This window comes from Phascolarctos cinereus, unplaced genomic scaffold (genome assembly GCF_003287225.1).
Source record: "Phascolarctos cinereus isolate Bilbo 61053 unplaced genomic scaffold, phaCin_HiC Scaffold_2;HRSCAF=192, whole genome shotgun sequence".
In the NCBI taxonomy this organism is placed as follows: domain Eukaryota; kingdom Metazoa; phylum Chordata; class Mammalia; order Diprotodontia; family Phascolarctidae; genus Phascolarctos; species Phascolarctos cinereus.
In genome coordinates, this window is record NW_027555625.1 from 246,546,452 (window position 1) to 246,568,627 (window position 22,176).

A 22,176-nucleotide genomic window follows, 5' to 3' on the forward strand; every position below is an offset into this window, starting at 1 on the left:
GTGAGTTAAATGAATGTGCAGCTTGGAAAAAAAAATAAGCTTCTCTTTCCATAGCAGAGTTAAAAATGGGCTCAATCCTGAAATCGTTAAGAGGTGTGCTTCAATTCTGTCGGCTAATTAATGTTTTGGAGGCAAAGCGGTATGTGCTGCTCCCAGCAGTGTCAATGGAATATCCGTTTTAATTCTATATTTTCAATTAACCAGTGAAGTGTTTTCCCATACTCCCTCTACTCCCACCCCCTTTTGATGCTGCCTTTGCTCTGGTCTAGCCCTGTTGGAAAGTCTTGTGCATTGCATTTTGGAGTTGTGTGATGGCTCTAATTAGCGAAGTAAGCCGAATAGTCATTGAGCATAGGATTACAGTTCTCCTTTGGTGGTCTGCCTGATATCATATAATATTTCTTAGATTGCATTCCCCACCCCCCATTTTTTTAAACATTCCCTGCATTTGGCCTTCTCTTGGAACAAGCTACAATAATTAAGGGTTTTTAGGCATCCATTTATCTCGAAGAGAGGTTTGCATATGGTAGGCAATCTATTGAAGCAAGGAATATATTTCATGTAGAAAATACCCACCCTGTAGTTAATAGCCTACAGTTGAATTTTGAGATCATAGTGACAAGAGAGAAATCCATTTGTAGAAATGGAGAACAGCTGTGTTTTCGATATAATGAAACTGTATCAAGTGCCCCTCTCTTCCTCCTTTTTTAAAGCCAGCAGCCAATTCTCCTGAGTATGAAGATAAAAGACAATACCTTCCTGAAGGTCAAAATAACAGTTAAATCACTCCCCCTCCATGTTTCTTTGAGTTCTAAAGCATGCCATGGAAAAATGAAACCTATGAAGATGCATATTGGATTTGTGTGTGGTTTTTGTTGTTGTTTTCTGATTGAGAGTAATATCATGACATGTCTCTTTTTTTAACCTCTCTTCTAGTAAAATTCAGCAGCTGCAGCAGTACCAAGGGAGTGCAGTATGAGACCAACAATTTGGACTTCAAAGTGGGGGCTGATGGGACAATTTTTGCTGCCCGGGAGATGCAACTCCCCCCTAGACAGATTGCATTCATGGTGACCGCATGGGACTACCAGGCCATGGAGAGATGGGATGCAATAGTCCGATTATTGGTAGGGGAAAAGATCTTTCCCCGCTCTGTTCATAAGGTAAAGAAAATAACTGTGTCATGTGGTAGAATAGATGCATGGATATATCTGTCATGGTTTTTGTCTCCTAAAGAAAGAACTAGGCAGTTGAAATATTGCTGTGATCTCTTTCACACAATAGAGGCAAAACCTCCTTAAAACTTTCCCCAAATTTTTTTTGGTCTGTATTTTCTTTCACAACATGACTGATATGGAAATATGTTTTGCATGACTGCACATGTATAAACTATGTCTAATTGCTTGCTGTCTTAGGGAGGCGGAGAGGTGGGAGGAGGGGAGAAAATTTTGAACTCAAAAATTTTAAAAACAGATGTTAAAAATTGTTTTCACATGTAACCAGAAAATAAAATAACATATAAAAAGTTTCCCAAAGAACTAGGGAATGAAAATACTATAAATGGGAAAATGTCATGTAGAAAAATAATTCTTTCACAAAAGTCACCCTGCTTCTGTTCTGTCATCATGAGAGTCCGGTTTAGTAATGATGGATAACATATTGATTGGAATAGCCTAAGGTTTTCAATAATAGGTCAATATGAATAAAGGAGTAGGGTGGTAGAAGCTGAAAAGGAAAAGACTCATGGGAGAATTAGTAATCATCTTCATTGAAATAAAGGGCTTTTTTTTTGCTTTTTTGGTGAGCATAAATTCTGATTTTCCTGAAAGAATAACAGAGAAGGGATGTTATAGGAGTCAGAAGTTTGATATTTGAAAAAAAAATTCTGGTTATAATGGCTACCTGATATAGCAATCTGGCACCTTAAAAGATAGTGAGAGCTCGTCATGTGATGCTTGAAATGACAACCCCTGACATTTGCATAATACGTTATAGTATATAATGTTTTCATGAAATTATTCCATTGGATCCCTAAAACAGCCCATTGAACTAGGTAGGGCAGGAACTATGTTCTGTTTCTTCTAGCTCTGTAGTTCTAGGATCATCTTTATTTGACTGATAAGCACTTGAAAACTCAAGGAGGTTGGGTGACTGGCCCGAAAGTTCTTGTCTAAGAGCCATTTCTTTGTATCCCATATGTATTTATAACAGGGTATTCTTAAACTTTTTGGGGTCATGGACCCCTTTGATGGTCTGGTGAAGCCTATAGATCCATTCACAAAAATGCATAAAATAAAATACATAGGATTACAAAGGAAACTAATGATATTGAATTATTTTTAAAAAAATGATAAGTTCACAGTCCCCAGATTAAGAATTCCATTGATGATGGTGATGATGATAACATTTCTATAACACTTTGAGAGTTACCAAATGCTTTCCTCACAATAAATCCACAAGGTAGGAAGGACCAATAATATCATCTCCATTTTATGGATGAGAACACTAGGGTCAAAGAACCTTATGTTTATGGCGCACACACACACGCTAGTTAGGAGCAATATTGCCTTCAAGAGGGAAAAAAATGTTCAAAAAATCATACAGGAGGATATTCCCTCTATTTTCTTTTCTTCCTACTGGTCTAGATGCACATATTGTATTATATTTCAACCCCAAAAGAAAAACAGAAAAATGAAAAAAAAATTTTCTATAGCTAGTGAGCATCAGATCTGAGATTAGGACCTAAATATTCTGATTTTTCTAGCACAATATTTTTCATCTCTTCTTAAACTCTCTTGTCTAAAAGAATAGAACCATCTATTCCCCTACAAATAATTTGGGGGGATAATTCCATCTGTCAGCAATAGAGATGATTAGGTTTTCTCATTGAGATCTCTTTCAACATTTGCTCCTATTTGGGGAGGACAGTGTAGTCGGGTAGAAAGAGACAATGTACATGCATGAAATGGGAAAGTATATGCCCACAATTCCTAAACCTAGAACCTTCCTGAGCACCAGATGCCTGTGTGTAAATGTGGACTTTATATATAAGCTGTGGAGATACTTAAAGCCCCATTGAAATACTCAGATAAAAGGCATTAATTGAAAACATAATGACACCTTTTATTAGTTGTGTTAATGAAATTATTTCTGATGCAATTAATCACTTGGTCCTCTGTTGGAAGGTGCAAATGACTGATGATGATTGCAATTATCCTTCCTGAGTACAATTGCTTGCACCTACAATCTTGCATCAGCACTAGCAAAAGCACCAACATTGCCCTCAACTGAAAAGGCCAGAAGATAAGTGCAAAATGTAGATTCATGAAAGAGTTGTTTCCTGGTTTCTGGAAGGGAAGAGCTGGAGCCATACATTTTAGTAGCATGGATCAATTGAACACAATGGGAGAGAGGCAGGGGGAGAACAAGCAGAATCTATCCTTCATGCTGCTGAAAAATTACTTTATTTCTCAGAAAGACCATTGGTTTTGTTAGAGGGCAGCTGCTTTCACTGGCATAGGTCTCCGTTTCTCAGTGTCCTTCAGGAGACAGCTACATGTGTGTGTATAAGTGCGTGTGTGCATACATACATGTATGTATACACATTAATATGCATGTTCATATATACATATATGTATATTTTGGTTTATGTGGTATCTTTCTGTCTTTGTTGGGGCATATGGTCAGTGGTGGGATCTATTAGCAAAAAAATTTTAGTTGCTTCCTTGTTTTATCTATATACATATATGTATATATATATACACATATATATACATACATACACATATATGTATGTGTATATACATCTATACATAAATATATAAACCATAGCAATACTTTTTTATAGCAAAAAACTAGAAACAAAGTGAAGATGCCCACTGATTTTTAGCAAAAAAAAATAATGGATGTAAAGGATTTAGAGAAACATGGGAAGATATATGATCTGATACAGAATGAAGTAAGCATACCCAGGAAAACAATATACATAATGACCGTAAAAAATGTTACACACAAACACACACACATATACACACACACACACACACACACACACACACACACGGTATTCTAGAAAATCAGTGACAGTTTAAGCTATTAAAAGTTAAGATGTTAAAGCTTTAGATGGCACTAAGACTTTCTATGACACCCTGTATAGTCTTTAGGAGCCCTGGGCTACTATGTTAAGGCATTGGAGAAGGACTTTAGTAGGAGAGAAATTAACTTTCCTCCAATGCCACTTTATTTTTATGTTTTTGGAATTTGTATTAATATCTTTTGTTTTCATATCACCATCATTACCAAATCTATACCTCCCTCTGTCTTCAGGAAGCTTACTCTTATAACCATGAATAAAAAAGCAGTTTAGCAAAACTAAGCAACACGTCAACTAAGTCTGATAGTATAAATGATGTTCAACACCCACAGTCACCCATCTCTGCAAAGAAGGGGATGTGGTACCTTTCTTCATCTCTTCTTAAGGAATTTAGTCTTTATAATTATACAGCTTTCAATTTCATTTTGTTGTTGCTGTTGCTCTTTCCAGTGGCATTGTTATTGTCATTATGCAAATTGTTTTCTTGGCTACACTTACTTTACTCTGTATCAGATCATATGAGTCTTCCCATGTTTCTCTGAATCCTTTAATTCATCATTTTTACAGTACACATTACATTGTACATTCATAAACCAAAATCAATGGGCATCTTCATTGTTTGCAGTTCTTTACTTTAGAAAAAAAAAGGAAAGAAAATTGCCACATATAATTTTGTTTATGTGGGATCTTTCTGCCTTTGGCCCCCTTGGGACATATGTCCGCAGTGAGATCTATGAGTAAAAAAAAAAAATTAGTCACGTGGCATAATTCCCAATTTACTATCTATTGCTAGTGATTATACTAACTCATTGATCCACCAACATTATTCTTCTATGTAGGTCTTTCCATAGCTACTTCTTAAATGCTATATTCATTGCAACACTCTCCTTTCAAATGACACCTTGACACCCAATGACAAGCTGTGTTCTCCTATGTCAAATCTACACATCTTTGCTGGACTTTCAAGGCCCTTTAAAATTCAAGATACAACCTCATTTCCTCCAACTACTCTCCAACAGGTACATTCTACTTTAGTCAAAGTTGTCTCCTCACTATCCATACCACATTTATGTCTGTTTTCCTGTCTTTGCTTATATTGTATCAAAGGAATGAACTCTACCTGTCCTCTCTGCCTATCCAACTTCTGTTCATCCTTCAAGGACCTCTGCCTACATGGTCTGCCCTGACCACTCCAGCAGAGAGTGATCTTATCCTCCTCTGAACTCCTTAGCACACAAAGTAAGGGTTATTTATAAGTATCTTGTATTATTAACTGTTGTTTCATTTGTGTTAGATATGTATTACCAAAAATCTTGTTGAGAACTCCTTCAAGGAGGGGATCCATTTCTTCTAAACCTTCCCCTCCCCCACATAGTATCTAGTAAAGGGCTGAGAATGTAGTAGGTGCTAAATGATCACAATAACAATATCAGGACTGTTTCTATCCGAATTACATAAAAATATAAGATAGAATATTATTATGACAATTATTAATTAGGGGCATCTAGGTGGCACAGTAGATAGAGAACAACATTTGGGGTTGGGAAGTCCTAAGTTCAAATTCTACCTCAGACACTTAATAAATGTGTGACCCTGCACAAGTCACTTGACCTCTCTGTTTAAGTTTCCCTATCTGAAAAATATGGGTTAATAATTGTACACACCCCAAAGGATTACTGGGAAGGGCAAATGAATTAATATGTGAAAAGTGCATTGTAAACCCTAGAGCACTATATAAATGTTAGCTATTATTAATTATATCATATATCATACAATGTACTAAGATAGTATACAATATACACTATCATAACAAAATTAGAAACAGATCTTAGTAGATACAGGCAAGGGCTTTCAAGAATTACTTTTTATCAATGGTACCCTTAGCTCCAAGTTACAAAATAACATATTACAGGTCAATGCAGGGCAATCATAAGAAATTAATTTCATCCCTACATCCAGATTAGTTTAAATAAGAAGTGAGATTTAGGAGCTACTAAATTCTAGAGAGAGGAAAAACTGAAGAACTGCAGGTCACTGATAATCACTCGAGAGACTCTACCAATAACAAAACAGAATACACAAAAAGAAAACCAATGTCTTAAATAATTTGCAATAGGAGCTTGGCATATTTAGACAAGGCTTTTGAAAAGCCCTTATTTAATATGTATTCTTCCATAGTATTTGGCTGAAAGTGTGAAAACATTGCAGAATTTGCCCACAATAGTATATGCAATGGTAAGAACTATAGGAGGAAAGGTGGCACTATCAAGGAGCTCTCTTAAGGACAGGCAAATACCTTGGAAGACCTGACCTGGTAGGTAGCATTCCATGTCAGACATTTGCTGTGTTCTGTAAACTAACAGACAGCAAATCCCCGTGCAACAAATACAGAACTTCAAATATTCTTGAGAATTCTGTAAATAAACTGAACAAGGAATGGGCCATTCTTCCAGGTAGAGCTATTGCTCCAAATCTTTGGACATAATATTGATCTACAAAAATTGAAGAATGATGTTTATAGTAGCTGTCACTGTACCAAAACCTCATAACCTCCAAGCTACATAGAATGAAAACTCTTCAAAATGTAGAGACCTGGTAGAAGGAATCAAAATTGTGTGGGGACAAGATGAAGTTATAGATCATCCCTATCATCTTTTCTGCTGCTGGAGCTGTCTCAAAGATGCTTTTAATGCTTCACTGAAATTCCAGAAGATATCTCCCAATACTTTTCTTTAATAACAAAAATCAAGTATTTTATTCACCTGTGCATTAGTTCACAGCATGTTAAAAGAATGATAGAGCAGAGTGACTTATCCTAGGACCATTTCCAGTTGAATATGATCAAAAAAGATGAGAACAACAACTTCTTCTTCTTCTTCTTCTTCTACTTCTTCTTCTTCTTCTTCTTCTTCTTCTTCTTCTTCTTCTTACTACTACTACTACTACTACTACTACTACTACTACTACTACTACTATACTACTACTACTGCTACTACTACTACCTCTACTACAATTATATTGATGATAATAATAATAAATATGGAATCATATCATTTCATTCTTGCAATAACCCTGTGAGATAGATTGGCTTATCCTCATTTTATAGATGAGGAAACAGACTCAGGTTCTGACTTATTCAAAGTCACAGAGCTGATAGATGGTGGAGGTGGGTCTCAACCCAGGTCTTCTGACTCTAGGTCCCATATGTGCTTTTTCCACTGCATCTCATTGCCTTTCTCATTGAGTTTGTTGTATTCATTTGTTGGTACATCTCTTTGAAAAGTGTCACCCATATGAAAGTTTGTGACACTATTTCCTAAAAGTTCAATTTTAAATATCCCTGATTATTGTTATAGTAGGTAGTTAGTAAATGATCATGGAATTGAAGGTGGAGAGGGCAAAAGATGTGTTTACATTATATTTCAATCAGTAGGCATTTTGAAGCTCAATTTTAAAAAATATTTGTTGGTTTTATTCAGTGAGAAAGTATACCTAAGTATAAAAGAAAGCATTTCAGTGCCTGAATGACCAGTGTTCAGCAGAGCTAGAACGAGGGCAAAGTGGCCAAGGCTTCGTCACAGGTGCTGACATTCAGAAGGGGATACTTTTTGCTGTAAGAATGGTAGATTTCTCAACTGACTGATTCCCTTGACCAGCCTGTCCCCTTTCCTCATCCCAAAGTTAGTGCTTCCCATGGTCCTTTGACCTTAGGCTTCTCTTCAAGAGTCTATGATTATAGACTCTTCCATGACTACCTGACGTGATGGCTTTGGGGGACTCCTGAGGTCAGCATGTGATTAGTGGCAAAGTAGTATTCAAGACTGTCCCTTCTCCCCCATAGTAAACTGAGTCCTAGTACTCCCCAGTCCCTATTATCCTCTTCTCTTCCTCTCTACTGTGTCCTCAGAAATCCTTGTCTATTATTAACAAACTCTCCTTTGTCCTAGTCTCTCACTCTTACATCACTTCAGTCATCTGTTGCTCATTGAAACCATCCTGTGTTGGACTTGTTGCAGTCACCTGTGGACTGCCAAGTCACTCTTTCTCCTCTCCAATAAGTTCAGCACCTGACTGTGGCCTCCTCAGATCCCATGACCACTATCTTGGTTTATATCAAGCAAGCAGAGAAGTGATTATACCTTGTATCCTCCACATACCCTACTCTTTCCCAGTAGAATCTATCCCAGGTACCAGAATTCCTAGCTATGAATTAGGTGTTTAAATCCCACTCTAGGATTTTAGGTGACCATTCAGTGTCAACAAATATTTACTGAGTACATACCATATATATACCATCCAGTATACCCAGTGATATACTGGATACTACAAATAAGAACCATGAACAAGGAAAATGAAGCAGTCATCAGGCTTATTCAGACCATGCCTCCACTTTCCCTATATGTGTTAAGTCAATGGTTCTCTAGCTTTATGGTTCTAGGACCTCTTTATACTCTTAAAAGTTATTGAGGGCCAAAACCAATGCAGCTAAAAGCTGAAGAGAATCAAGTAATTGGGGGGGGGGTCTTTTTAGCAAGTTTCTCTGATAAATGCCTCATTTCAAAGATACATAGGGAAGTGATTTGAATCAATAAGATTAGGAGCCATTCCCCGATTGATAAATGATCAAAAGACATACACAGTTTCCAGAAGAAATCCAAGTTATCTATAGTCATATGAAACAATGCTCTAAATCACTACTTATTAAATACAAATTAAAAGAACTCTGGATTCCACCCATAAAATTGGAAAATTAAAAAAAAAAATAAAAGGAAAAATGTTGGAGAGGCTATGGGAAAACAGATACACTAATGCCAAGTTGGAACTAGGAAAGTGATCCAGCCATCCTGGAAAGCAGTTTGAAATTATTCCACAAAAGCTATTAACCTGTATATATCCTTTGACCCAGCAATACCCCTCCTAGGACAATACACCAAAAAGATTAAAAGAGAGAGAGACAAAGAGAAAGACCTCCTATGTACAGAAAATATTTATAACAGCTCTGTTCTCAGTGGCAAAGAATTAAAAACTGAGGGAGTCTCCATTAATTGGGGAACGGATGAACAAGTTATGGGGTGTTGTGTGTGTGTGTGTGTGTGTGTGTGTGTGTATGTGTTTGATGGAGTGCTTTTGTGCTATAAGAAATGATGAAGGGGCAGCTAGGTGGCGCAGTGGATAGAGCACTGGCCCTGAAGTCAAGAGGACCTGAGTTCAAATCCTGCCGCAGACACATGATACTTACCAGCTGTGTGATCCTGGGCAAATCAATCCTGATTGCCTCATCAAAAAGCAAAATAAAATAAAATAAATTTAAATTTTTTTTAAATGAGGAAGCAGATAACTACAGAAAAACCTGAGAAGACTTACAGGAACTAATGAAAAGTGAAGTGAACAGAACCAGGAGAAAAATATTACAATAACAATGATATAGTAAAAACAAATGACTTTGAAAGTATTAGGAACTCCGATCAACAGATGACCAGCCATGATTCCAGAGGATGCATGATGAAACATTTTGCACACTTCCTGATAGAGAGGTGATGGACTCAGAGTTCAATTTGAGACATTTTTTTTGATGTGGTGAGTGTGGGAATTTCTTTTGCTTGACTGTACATGTTTGCAATAGGAGGTTTTTTTCTTATTTTCTTAAGGGAAGAGAAGGAGGGTGGAAGAGGGAGAGAAGGATCTTCGTTGGAAAATAAAAATAATTAAATAATTATTGAGGATCCCCCTCCCCCAAGAGTTTTTGTTTATGTGGGTTATATCTATGTTAATTAGATTAGGAATTAAGACATCTTAGTAGTTTCAACCTTGTGGACCCCCTAAAAGGGACTCAGGTTTCTCTCCCTCATGTCAGAGTCCCCAAATAGCATTTTGAGAACCACTGTATTAAGAAAACCAGGGCACTTTGAGAGATCGAAACTATATTTTATCTTGGGTCCCTTCTATCAGATAAGAGCTCATGCTGACCTAAACCAAAAACACAGGGAAACATTTTCCAGGTTTGGCTGTGGCCAAAAAAAAAAAAGTGTACCTGACCAATGCCCGTTAGGTGGGAATTTTTACTCTTTTATAATGCATGAAGAGAGATGCATTCTAAATTTGTCCCAAATGAACAACAAGCAAGTTATTTTTTTTTCCTGATGTGTTGTAATTCGTTCTGCCTGAATGAGTCGACATGATTTATTTCTAGACTTAAATGTTAATTCTGCTTTAAAAAATGCATTGGCCTTGATTTTTATGTTATGTGATGAGCTTCTTATCCTAACTGTAATCTTGGTCATACCAAGTGGGGGATATTCTGATCAATACTGAGTAGTGAGGAAATGACAGTTGTAATCACTAAGCTGCAATGGTAGCATAGTATAGTGCAGTGGTATTGTTGGTAAATGTTTAACAATCAGCTCCATTCCACTACCACCCCACCCCAAAATCTCCCTATAACACACTTTTAAATTTAATCTGCATTATTAACATTTCCCCTGTCACTTTCTTAAATCTAAATAAAAACAAAACAAAACAAAACAAAACCTGATGATTGGTGTTGTTTGTGGATTCCCCAGGTGTTTTCTTACATGGAAAACTTTACAATCGACCAAGTCCATTTGAGCAGGCTCTAGGATATCCCTGGTGTAGTGGAAAGATTGATGCATTTCAGATCAATAGACACCAATTTAAATTCTAACTTCAACACTTACTAAATATGTGATCCCAGGGTAAATCACTTATCCTTGCTAAACCTCAGTTTCCTTTTCTGTAAAATGAGTATAACAGTAGCTGTGGTACACTCCTCACAGAGCTGTTTAAGGAACAATTCAGAGAAAGCATGTAAATTATATTGTAAATCTTAAAATGCTGTATAAATGTCCGCTATTATCATTCTCAGAGTCTTTTAGTCACAAAGCAATGGCCTTGAAATACTCACTGAGAAGACCAGGATTGCAGTACAGTAGAAAAATCATTGAACTAGATTTGAGTCCTTGCTCAGACGTATAATTTGTGTGGCTTTACTCAGGTCACTTCCTCTTTCCAAGCTTCAGTTTCCTCTTCTATAAAATGAGAAGACTGGATTAGACCAGAGGTGTCAAACTCAGGTACAACTCCTCTGACAGCAGGGGTGGGGAACCTGCAGCCTCAAGGCCACATGTGACCCTCGAGGTCCTCAAGTGCGGCCCTTTGACTGGGACCTAGAGGGCCACATTGTGGCCTTGAGGTTGCAGGTTGCCCACCCCAGCCTCGGGGTGTATGGAGTGTTCAGGATAGACTAGCACTTCTGGTGTGAGAGCCCGCTTCTTTGGTATCCACCTGTAACTTAATTCTCACCTGGGGCTCCAAGAAGCTGAAGCATGTGTAGCAGCCACACCCTGGTAAAACCTTCTTGGCAGATGGGCTAAACCAGGTTGAGGGTAAATGACAGGCCTCAAACCTGTCACTGAGTTAAGTGGGATGTCTACCCCTAGCATATGAAGACTTCTCCCAGCATAATGGGAAAATAAGAACAGTTTGTTCCAACAGCTATGAAGGTGACTGAAGCAAGCATTGTAGAGTGCTTAGAGCTTGGTCAGACTTCAAAGATGCCAAGGTCATCACCTACTGCATCCCAGGCCCTCACCAGTTGTACTGACTTTTGTCTTGCCACTGGACTTTGATGATTCTGGAAGAGTGAGGTTGATGACTTTGTGCATCTCTGCCTCACTTAAATCTAATTTGTGCAACTCTGCCTCACTTAAATCCAATCCTGGACCAGTCAAGAAATCACCCATGATGTCACTGGTCCTCTTTGAAAACAAAGGATGAACACCAACAACTCCCCTGGGCAGTAACCAAATTAAAATGTAATTGGGAACTATTTAACTAAATAAATAAAAATACAATAGAACATAGATAATGTTATAGGTTAAATGTTAATATGTTAAAAGTTAATATGTTAATAAGTTAAAATGTTAATAGGTTAAAATGTTAATAGGTTAAAAGTTAATATGCCATCTGCAGGGATCCTTAAGTACAGTTCAGTGGCACTGTTTGGATTTGAGTTTGACACTACTATCCTAGATGATATCTAAGCACCTTCCAGTTTTCATATTCTGTGATGCTGTGGAGAATTTTTAATTTCTGAAGGAGTCTCTGTATTTGTAGCCCAACATGTGGAGCATCCCAGCTTACCAACTCAATTTCTACAACTATTAGTATATATGATTCAAACAAAAGATGAAAAATACAACTGTAGTGATTAATAGTACTGTATATGTCCCCCAGGAAGATTCTATGACAGCATCAAATGGGATGGTTTTAGGGAAAAAATGGAGAAGAGACCACCTACATTTAATAAATTATACTCCATAACACCACTTCACCTCCCCCCACTATGGAAAGAAGCAATAGAATTGTCAGCCTGTAAGCAGACAAGGGGAGGCAGATGGGGGTCTTCCAGGTCCACCCATTTTTTTCCCTTGAAACCTTCACTTTGTTTCAGCCCAAAGAAACTCTCTTTTGGAACTGCACTTGTAATCAGTCCTATACATTTGAACATTTCACAGAATCACAGACTATCTGAGTAATAATGGACCTGAAAGTCCTTTTAGTTCAAATCATGCTTAACTGAGAATCCCTTTTGCAATATCCCCAGCTGGTAGTTATGTAGTCATTACCTGAAGACCTCCAAGAAAGGATATCTCTCTACCTCTCAAAGGAAGACCATTCTACTTTGACATAGTTTTAATTATTAGGGTGTTTTTCCTTACATGTAGCCTAAATCCACCTCTCTGCTGTTTCCACACATTGCTGGTGGCTTAGTCCTCTGAGATTAATCAGAACAAGTTTAATCTCTATTCCAGATGACAAATACTTGAAGATAGCTTGTCATGTCCCTATTAAACATTCTCTAGACTAAAGATTCCTACTGTAATCCTCTCACTGTACAGGATTCTTTCTTCTGGTCACACTATCACGTGTGAGATAATGATACTGTTCCTACCTTACAGGATTGTAGGAAGAGCATTTTCAACCTGTCAAACTGAGAGATATTATTACCATTTTCATCTTTTGCTATTATCATCATTACTATTGTCTTGTTGAAGGGGTTTAGATAGAAACAAGTCTGTGACAAATCACTGTCTTCCTGTTATTCTTATATATTTAATATTCTATAGACTATTATTGCGCAGTTGGATGAAATAACTTTTTTTGTAGTTCAGGGACAATATTAAGGTATAAGTTCAACCTTTATAGGACAATTAAGAATTTAATACAACTCCAGGAACAGACTGGATGGCTAAAATGATAACTACCTTATAACACTTAATTTTGATCTCCTGTTCTAGATTTCTAAATTCTGAAAGTGTATTGTTCCATGTAGCTTAGTCACATCTATCGAAAACAATATCCTTAAATTTTTGTGAATATCCTGGAGTTGTGGACAAAAGTTCAGCCTGGAATAATAGTCTGGCTCTTGTACTCTGGACTGGACTCTGGAGTTTTCCAGGATACTCCAGGTCTGTATTTGCCATAGAATTTGGTATCATTCAATCCATGAAAAACGGGCAACTTCTGATGTGTAATTATAGGTCACATCTGGCTAGGTGTTCAATAGGTACTCATTTTTTTTTAGCTTGTAGTGATGCATTTTAGAGGGTCTACCTTTTCCTTGTGTAATCTACATAGATCTTTAAGTCTAGGCTCCTAAAGGATAGTTCTGCTTTTTCTGTGGCAATGACCTGGTTCTGAATTGTCATCATAAACCACATTTGACAAACAAATCCACAAAATTTACCCATTTGTTCAGTGCTTCTTTGTCAACATATTATTGGCTGACTTCATGTGAATATTGTGAAAACTGAGGCCAAAAAGAGTTACTTTGCCCAGGGTCTCACAGCTAATAAGTGTCTAAGGCTGTATTTGAACTCAGATCTTCCTGACTCTAGGCCCAGATCTCCATCCACTGTACCATCTAGCTGAATATATACATATATACACATACATGTATGCATATATTGTGTATATATACCTGTTTATCCTGTATTATTGTTATTGTTGTTATGATAGAAGCAAAGGAAAATCAAAGATGACTCCAACTTTTCTGGCCTGGGAGACTGGAAGAGCAATGATATCCCTGACAGAAGAGGAGTTATTTAGAGATATCATTGAATTATATCCTCATTCCTGTTAGAGCTTCAATTTGCCATGGCCCCCCAGATAGTAGCTTTAAGTTCCTCTCACTCACCCTCCATCTAGTAACTAATGATTTGTAAGCTTTCTTCAGCACTTCAAATGATACATGTTTTCAACGGGTGAAATCCAAGCAGATGACCTCACCCCCATACCTTAGTGAGACAGTTGGATGAGTTGCTATAGAGCAAAAGAAAAAAAAAATCACCTGATGCCTCAACTAGTCATAATCCCTTCCACACTTAGCTCCTTTGGTCCTTAGATGACAAACATATACTGTCCAGACAATATTTGACTGATTTAGTGCTTTCCAGCTCAGGTAGTACCTGCCAGATATTGAAATCCCATGGCATAGCTTTTGGGAACTTATGGCTACCTACATTACCATCATGAGGCAACAGAATGGGACTTTATAATAATCATTAGTGATAATTGCTAATATTTATAAAGCACATTGATATATTATCTCAGTTGATCCTCACAATAACTCTCTGAGGTAAACACTGTCATTTCCATTTTACAGATGAGGAAACTGATGTCCCTATGCCTGGAATTCTCTCTCTCCTCATCTCTACCTTCTGACTTCCATGATTTCTTTCAAGTCTCAGTTAAAGTCCTACCTTCTACAAGAAGCCATTCCCAATACCTCACAATGCTACTGCCTTCCTTTTGAGATTATTTCCAATTTGTCTTTGATATATCATTTGTATGTAGTTGTTTGGGTGCTGTCACTCCATTGGTTTGTGAAGTCCTTGAGGTAATGGACTGTTTTTACCTCTGTATCCCCAACACTTAGCACGATTCCTGTCACTTAGTAAGTGATTAATAAAATGCTTATTGACTTGTTAAATGATTTCTCTCAAATTACACAAGTAGAAAATTCCTGAGGCAGAATTTGATCCCAAGTCCTCCTGACACCAAGTCCAAAGCACTATCTAATATGCCGGCTGGCAGCTAGTGACCTCAGTGGAGGGATCTGTAAAGAAAACATCAAAATTGAGTGAGTGAATTCTACTTGAGGGAACACTGAAGCGAATCCTTTCTGTAACAACGACAATAATAGATCACATTTATGGAGCATTTTAGAACACTTCAGTCACAATTCTATGAGGTGAACAGGTAGGCATTATCCTTATTTTACTGGTGAAGAAAATGACTCTCATAAAGGTTACAAAATTTGCCCACAGAAATGCAGGGAGCCAGTATTTCAACCTAGCTCTTTTGATGTTTTCCATTAGGCATGGCTGCCTTTGTAAAGCCGAGGTACCTGATCTGTATCTTGTCACTGGACCCAGATGGCTCTGGAGGAGAAAGTGAGGCTGGTGACTTTGCACAGCTCTCCCTCACTTAAATCCAATTCACTTGCATGTCGTGGCATCACCTTCCTGATGTCATAGTACTATTTTTTTATCTTTTTTTCCCCCCTTTGGCAATTGGGGTTAAATGACTTGCCTAGGGTCACACAGCTAGTAAGTGTCAAGTGTTTGGTCTGAGGCTGGATTTGAACTCAGTTCCTCCTGACTTCAGGGCTGATGCTCTATCCACTGTACCACTTAGCTGTCCCCATGTCATGGTACTCTTCAAGAACAAAGGAAGAACAAAGCTGAGTGAACAAAGGTATCCTCTACACACACACACACACACACACACACACACACACACACACACATATTGTATTCTAATCTCTGGTTAGTATATTTGAATTGTCATATATTGGATCTTCTGAAAGCAAGGCTTACCTGTACTTTCTTTAAGTGATTTGCCTGAGGGCAAGATATAAAACTGACAGACTTAAGTGGAAGAATCCATTTGATGAACCATAAATATTTGCTAAACTTTTTCTCCTTTTCCCCCCATGTTAGCAACTATTTAAAGCAGGTCTTTCTGTGGGTAATACCAGCAGTGCTGGGCTCTGGAGGAACTTTTTTTTTGTGCAGTCTTGCAAGAAACCTGATAGCAATTCAATTAGAAAATGCAAATGAGGTCACATATTTCCCACAGGAGTGCTGAATTGCCCCAGAGGAATCTGAGCAATATTCCAGCATAACAGTAAATACTTAAGATAAAGTTTCTCACACTGTTCTCATCTGACTGGTTGTTGTAACACTTGAAAGTGTCAATGGGACCTGGGGGTATAGTTTGTGAAAAAGAAACTGTTGTTTATGAAACTAATATTAGGTCTTATAGCTCACGTCAGCATTTATGAAAGATAAACTTGGCTGAGCAGTATTCCAGAGCAAAACATAGACTAGGACATGAGTGTTTCCTCTTTGTTGTTTCTCTTTTCCTAGGGAAAATGGTTTTTCCAGGTGTGCATTTTGACTTAATCTAAGGATGAGTATTTAAGAATCCAAATCTGGCCTACTCAGAATTCAGAAAGGAGAGAGTGATGGGGGAGAGAGACTGACATCTAACATCCCTGGATTCCATTCTGGCAGATACCCAGACCTCTATAGGACTAGTGAGGACAACCCAGTAATTTATGTAATTCATGTTGCAATCCCTGTTAATTAAAGGATATGGGGTCCAGAAGTTACAGGCAGACAGTTTAATGTGTAAGTGAACCAACCCTCTGCCTCCAGAGCCCTAGCTTTCAGTTTCATGACTTAATGGGTATGTGCCCACATTCCCAAACTGCCACATAATTCAATGTAATTGGTGGCCTCCAAGGAGAGATGGAGGCTTCGGGACTGGAATAGTAGCAATACATTTGAGTGTTAGATTGGCCCGCCATCCAGGTATCTCCAAGTCCTTTATAAGACAATGGTCTTGACTTCATTTTGTCATTTCCCCCCCATGTAAAGGTGTAGAGGAAGTAGTGTAGTGGATGGGGTGCTGGGCTTGGAATCTGGATCACCTGGGTTCAAATCCAACCTGTAATACCCACTTTCATTGTGACCCTAGGCAGCCATTTAACCGCTGTGTGTTCAGGCTACTCCCTGCATCTTATCTCTTAGAGATAGATTGTCATCTGCATGGGTAAATATTCACTATTAATATTTATACTATTTATCATTATCATGATGATGATGATTCCAGTTACAATCCAGTGTGAAAATAGGTACATAATCAAAATTCCAGTGTTAGACGGATTTAAGCAGAGGGTTAGATGATTAGGTTTTTGAGGCTATCCCAGACCCATGTGTTGGGGTAGAAACTATCTAGGGAAGTAGGATCAATACATGGGGCTTTAGGGGAAGAAGACAAGGACTATGAATATTCATCAAATAATATACAATCTTGATTCATCATGCTTGCACCTGTCATATTTGAGTCAACAGTTTAGATATTATGTGTATATGTTTTGAAGTGACATTCCTGCTACGGAGCCTTCATAAGATGTGTGAACATCCCCACCTACTTCAATGCCATGTCTGCCTAGCAGCAGCACTTTGGATATTTTAGGATACGGAACACTAAACAACTCTTCAAAGTTGGAAGTTTGTCTCATTCACCAAGGTTGTAAGGCACCTGCCCTGCAGGTCTGCCAGGTCCTGGCTGCTCAGAATGCATTACTTGCAAGGAATAAAATGAAAGTACTGGCAGACCATAGAACTAGGTCTCATCATGGGTTCTAGAAATTTCTTGGGTTTTGTTCAGAGCTTTCCCAAGATTAAAGGCCATAAATGACTTAATGAAGTGAACTGAACCAGGAATGACCCTATCAAGACAGGTTGATTCCCTTTCCTTTAATTCATTTAACATTATTCAGCACACATTCATTGGTTCATTAAACAAGTATTTATTAAGCACCAAATGTACACTAGGGCCTATGGATGTTACAGGAGATTGCAAAATTGATAGTCCGCATGGACGGACAAGAAGGAGAAGAAAAGAGGCTGCCAGGCAGCTCAGTGGATGCTCTTGGATTTTGAGTCAGAAAGATCTAACTTCAAATCCTGCCTCAGAGACTTATGTGTGATTCTGGGCATCATATCCTCAGTTTCCATATCTATAAAATGGGGATAATAGTAGCATGTTCTGCATAGATTGCTGTGTGGATTAAATAAGTTAACATGTAAAATACTTTGCATGCCTTATAGAACTGTAAAATAGCTAGCTCATTAGAAGGCAGAAGGCCGTTAGTGTGTTACAGTGGAGAGAGTTGATCTTGGAGTCAAGAAGACCTGGGTTCAAAACATGCCTCAGACACTTGCTAGCTAAGTCACTTAAACTCTCTTTACTTTAGTTTCCTCATCTATAAAATGAGGCAAATTGGACTCAGTGGCCTCTAAGATCTAATCTAGCCCTAAATCTATGATCCTGTGATCACCAAGTTAGAGTTGGAATGTAAATTCATTAATAAATTAACACAACGTCTTAGATCCACTCTTAGTATGCACCTTGCATCTACTCTGTATGTATTTTTTCTCCCCATTTAGAATGTAATCTCTGTGAAGATAGGATTTTTTTTCTTTTCCTTTGTAGCACAGTAAGTGGTACATAGTAAGCACTAGATAAATGCTTGTTAATTGATTGAAGGAAGGAATGAAGCATTCTCCTTGCACTTTTCCTCTAGATATAATGGATTTATGCTGATCTCCTAGTTCAAACCCTCATTATCTCTTGCCTAGACTATTATAATAGTCTCTGACTCCAGTCTATCCTCCCTCCAATCTATCTGCATATGTTTTCAAAGCAATCTTCCTAAGTCATTTCCCTCAAACACTGTCAATGATTTCCCCATTGACTTTTTGAACAAAGTCCAAGCTCTTTGAAAGGGCTCATTTGAAGCGACTAACAATTTGGCTCAAAAATACTTTTTCTAGCCTTATTTCTCATGTTCCTTTTTATGTATTCCATACTATAGTCAAAATGTACTCCTAGTCATATCCCTAATGTAGCCTATGCTCTACTAGAACTCTTTGCCTCTTTTAAAAACATTTCTTAGGTCTAAAAGTAGCTCTAAAAAAACCTTACCTCTCCACATCCATTTATTAGAAGTCTATCCATCTTTCAAGGCCCAAGTCAAATCTCATTTCATCTCAAACATTCTTGATCCCCCCTACTCCAATCCAGAAATCATTTCTCCCTCTGCTCACCTTCCATCAGACTTTCTACATCACCTAGCCCTTATTATTGTTATATAGTAGAGTAATGTATGCCCATGTCTTAGCTCCACTACTAGACCACAAGTTTCTCAAGGGCAAGCAGTATCTTAATAAGTGTGTCCTCTTCAGCTTTTGCCACTGGGCCTTAACATATACTAGATGCTCATTAAATGTTGTTTGAATGCAAGAATGTTTCATCTCCTCTGTCTCCCAGTTCCCCCTTGTGACTAGTAGCACATGATTGGCATGATGATCTGGGTTAGAAATGCTATATTCAGTTTTGAAATAGAAGAAAACTAACTGAAAAAAAAAGAAAGAAGAAAACTCATTGACCCACATAGCTTTACCTTGGCCTGACTTGTAGGATGCTATAATACACTTAACTTGGCCATCACAGATAAACTACAAATAGAAATGAAGTAGGACACAATGGAAGGCTCTGTGGATCAGGATATTTGTCTTCTTACCCTGACTTAGCCTTTTAGTTGTGTGACTTTGGGCAAATTACTCCATCACTCTAGACTTCAGTTTCTTCATCAGTCACCAGTTGCCACCATTTTTTTAAATTTGTAAACAGTCAAATGGGGAATGATATAAGACTAGACTGCCTCTGAGGTCCCTTCCAACTCTAAATATTTGATCCCATTATCCTTCATTAAACTCCCCTTACCTTAGGGGTACCTAGATGGTGTAGTCAGCCCTGGATTCAGGAGGACCTGAGTTCAAATCTGGCCTCAGACACTTGCTAGCTGTGTGACTCTGGGCAAGTCACTTAATCCCAATTGCCTAAAAAAAAAAATTCCTCTTACCTATTCCTACAGGTCCAAGTTTCTGGCCCTCACATTTAAAACTCAACAGAATTTCTCCATCCACTTCTCACTTCCGCCTACTCTCTTTTCCTGCTATGCCAAAGATGCTCTATCTCCTCTCCTTCACCCACTCTCATCTTCACGCCTCCTCCTCTGCTTATGTCTTGAGCTCCTTTTCCTGCAGTACAATGAACCATCCCTTATCCTTTCTTTTGACTTTCTTTTCATGTGAGGTCTTCTGTGTGTGTGTGTGTGTGTGTGTGTGTGTGTGTGTGTGTGTAAATTAACATCCACAAATCAATTAGAGACTGATAAGCAGTTAATACTTTTGCACAAAAAAAGAAAAAGTCATTATACAGGAGGTGACATGCCCACTGGAATGTGTAATGGCTCTGGAGTGAGAGGACCTGAGTTCAAATCCTCCCTGTCATGTAACCTCTACCTATGTGACCTTTGCCAAATAACTTCTTGGAATTTTCATTTGTAAAATCAGAGGATTCTGGACTAGACGCCCTCTGAGTTCCTTTGTAACTCTATGCTGTTTATCCTATGATGCTGTAACCCTAAAGCAGGGATTCTTAATCTTTTTTTTTAAGTCATGGACCCTTTTAGCAGTCTAGTAAAACCAACAGATTCCTTCTCAGAATATTTTAAATGCATAAAATAAAATGCATTGGATTACAAAGGATATTTTATAATTTTTTTTAAGTTTATAGACACCAGATTAAATACCCCTACCCTAAAGTATTCCTATTGTTACCATAGGATTCCTTCCAGTAACAAGCTCTCCAGTTACATTTGAAATATGGTTTGGTTTGCCTCCTCTGAAAGATTTGTATACCACATCATTGTGAGCCTGAAACTGAGTTTCCCACAACAACAACAGCCATGCTATTGACCAGTTAGCTATTGTACCCATATCCAATACCTTCCCAGTTTCTAACCCAAGTGCCTCTAATTGTTCTTCAAGGTGGGGAGCTTGGGGTGGGGGTGCATTGGAAGAGTCTGGAGTCACTTAGAAATGGGAATAGAATGTAAAATACAGCTGAGACTCAGCTGCTGTCCTTCCTGCTCACTAATGGTGCTGTTATTCTTGTATGTCAGTGGGGCTGGAGAGACTAGTGTATCATCAGCCATGCTCCCAATGCTATACACACTGACAGATTGCTGTGAGGACTGCTATTAAGTGGGGATACCCATGATTTTAGGAATTTCAACTAGAGAGAAGCCTTGTTGATCCACAGAAGGAACTGGCAATGGGCATGTGAGGCTTTAAAAAGAAAGGTGTGTCCAAAAGAGGGATTATTTGACTTGGAAAAGCAAGTATGAGATCATTTGGCTGAGGTTTGTATGATAAAGAATTATGCTGTTGACAGAAAATAGCTAGACCTTTTATCCCTTTCCATAATGAGGCACTCAATGAAATTGAAAAGTGGTAAATTTAGATGAAATAAAAAGAAACAACTTCCTTACATAGCTTGAAGGCAGCCCATACAGGGTCACTTTGTTTTTTTCAATTTTGTTTTTGAAGACTGGCTATTTTAATGAGTGTTAATAACCTACCCACTTATGCAAGTTAAGACAGTACTGTCAGACAAATCAGACCTGCTACAGGCATAAACTGATTGCCTTTGGGGATTAGGGGAGAAATATATTTATTTCCCCTATCAAAGAACTACACAAATTGGCTGATATTATTGTGGGAAAGAAGATTGCTCTCCTCTCTCCTAATGCCCCAGGCAGTAAGCAGAGCCAGCAAAGTAGGAAAACAGGCTGAAATGTCCAGTCTTCTCTAAGACAAGAAAGGGGCAAACTCCCAGAGTGTATTGGGGGGACATGCAGAATGGCTGCTTAGTAATGGATGTGGACAGAAGGCCAGCTCTCCCAAAATTATATCTAATGATAAATGACACAAGTGGCTTTTATTGTCCTGAAGGTTCTAGCTGAAAAGTACACCTTGATGTTATCTTCCTCTTTTCCCTTTGAAATGTATTTTGAGCTCCAGAGGCTTACTACTTCTTAATAGACTTTTTCACTCAGACTTTGTTGCACCTGGCTAGAT

The 22,176-nt window shown here is 38.1% G+C and overlaps 1 protein-coding gene across 1 annotated transcript in view; it reads left to right on the forward strand.

The window, feature by feature from the left end:
• Window positions 1-908: 908 nt before the first annotated feature.
• The window catches only part of CDH4 (cadherin 4), a 448,736-nt gene continuing 427,468 nt past the window's right edge, over window positions 909-22,176 (forward strand). The window contains exon 1 of the mRNA XM_020981500.2: window positions 909-1,163. Coding sequence (XP_020837159.2) covers window positions 909-1,163 — 255 coding nt within the window. The remainder of the gene's footprint in view (window positions 1,164-22,176) is intronic.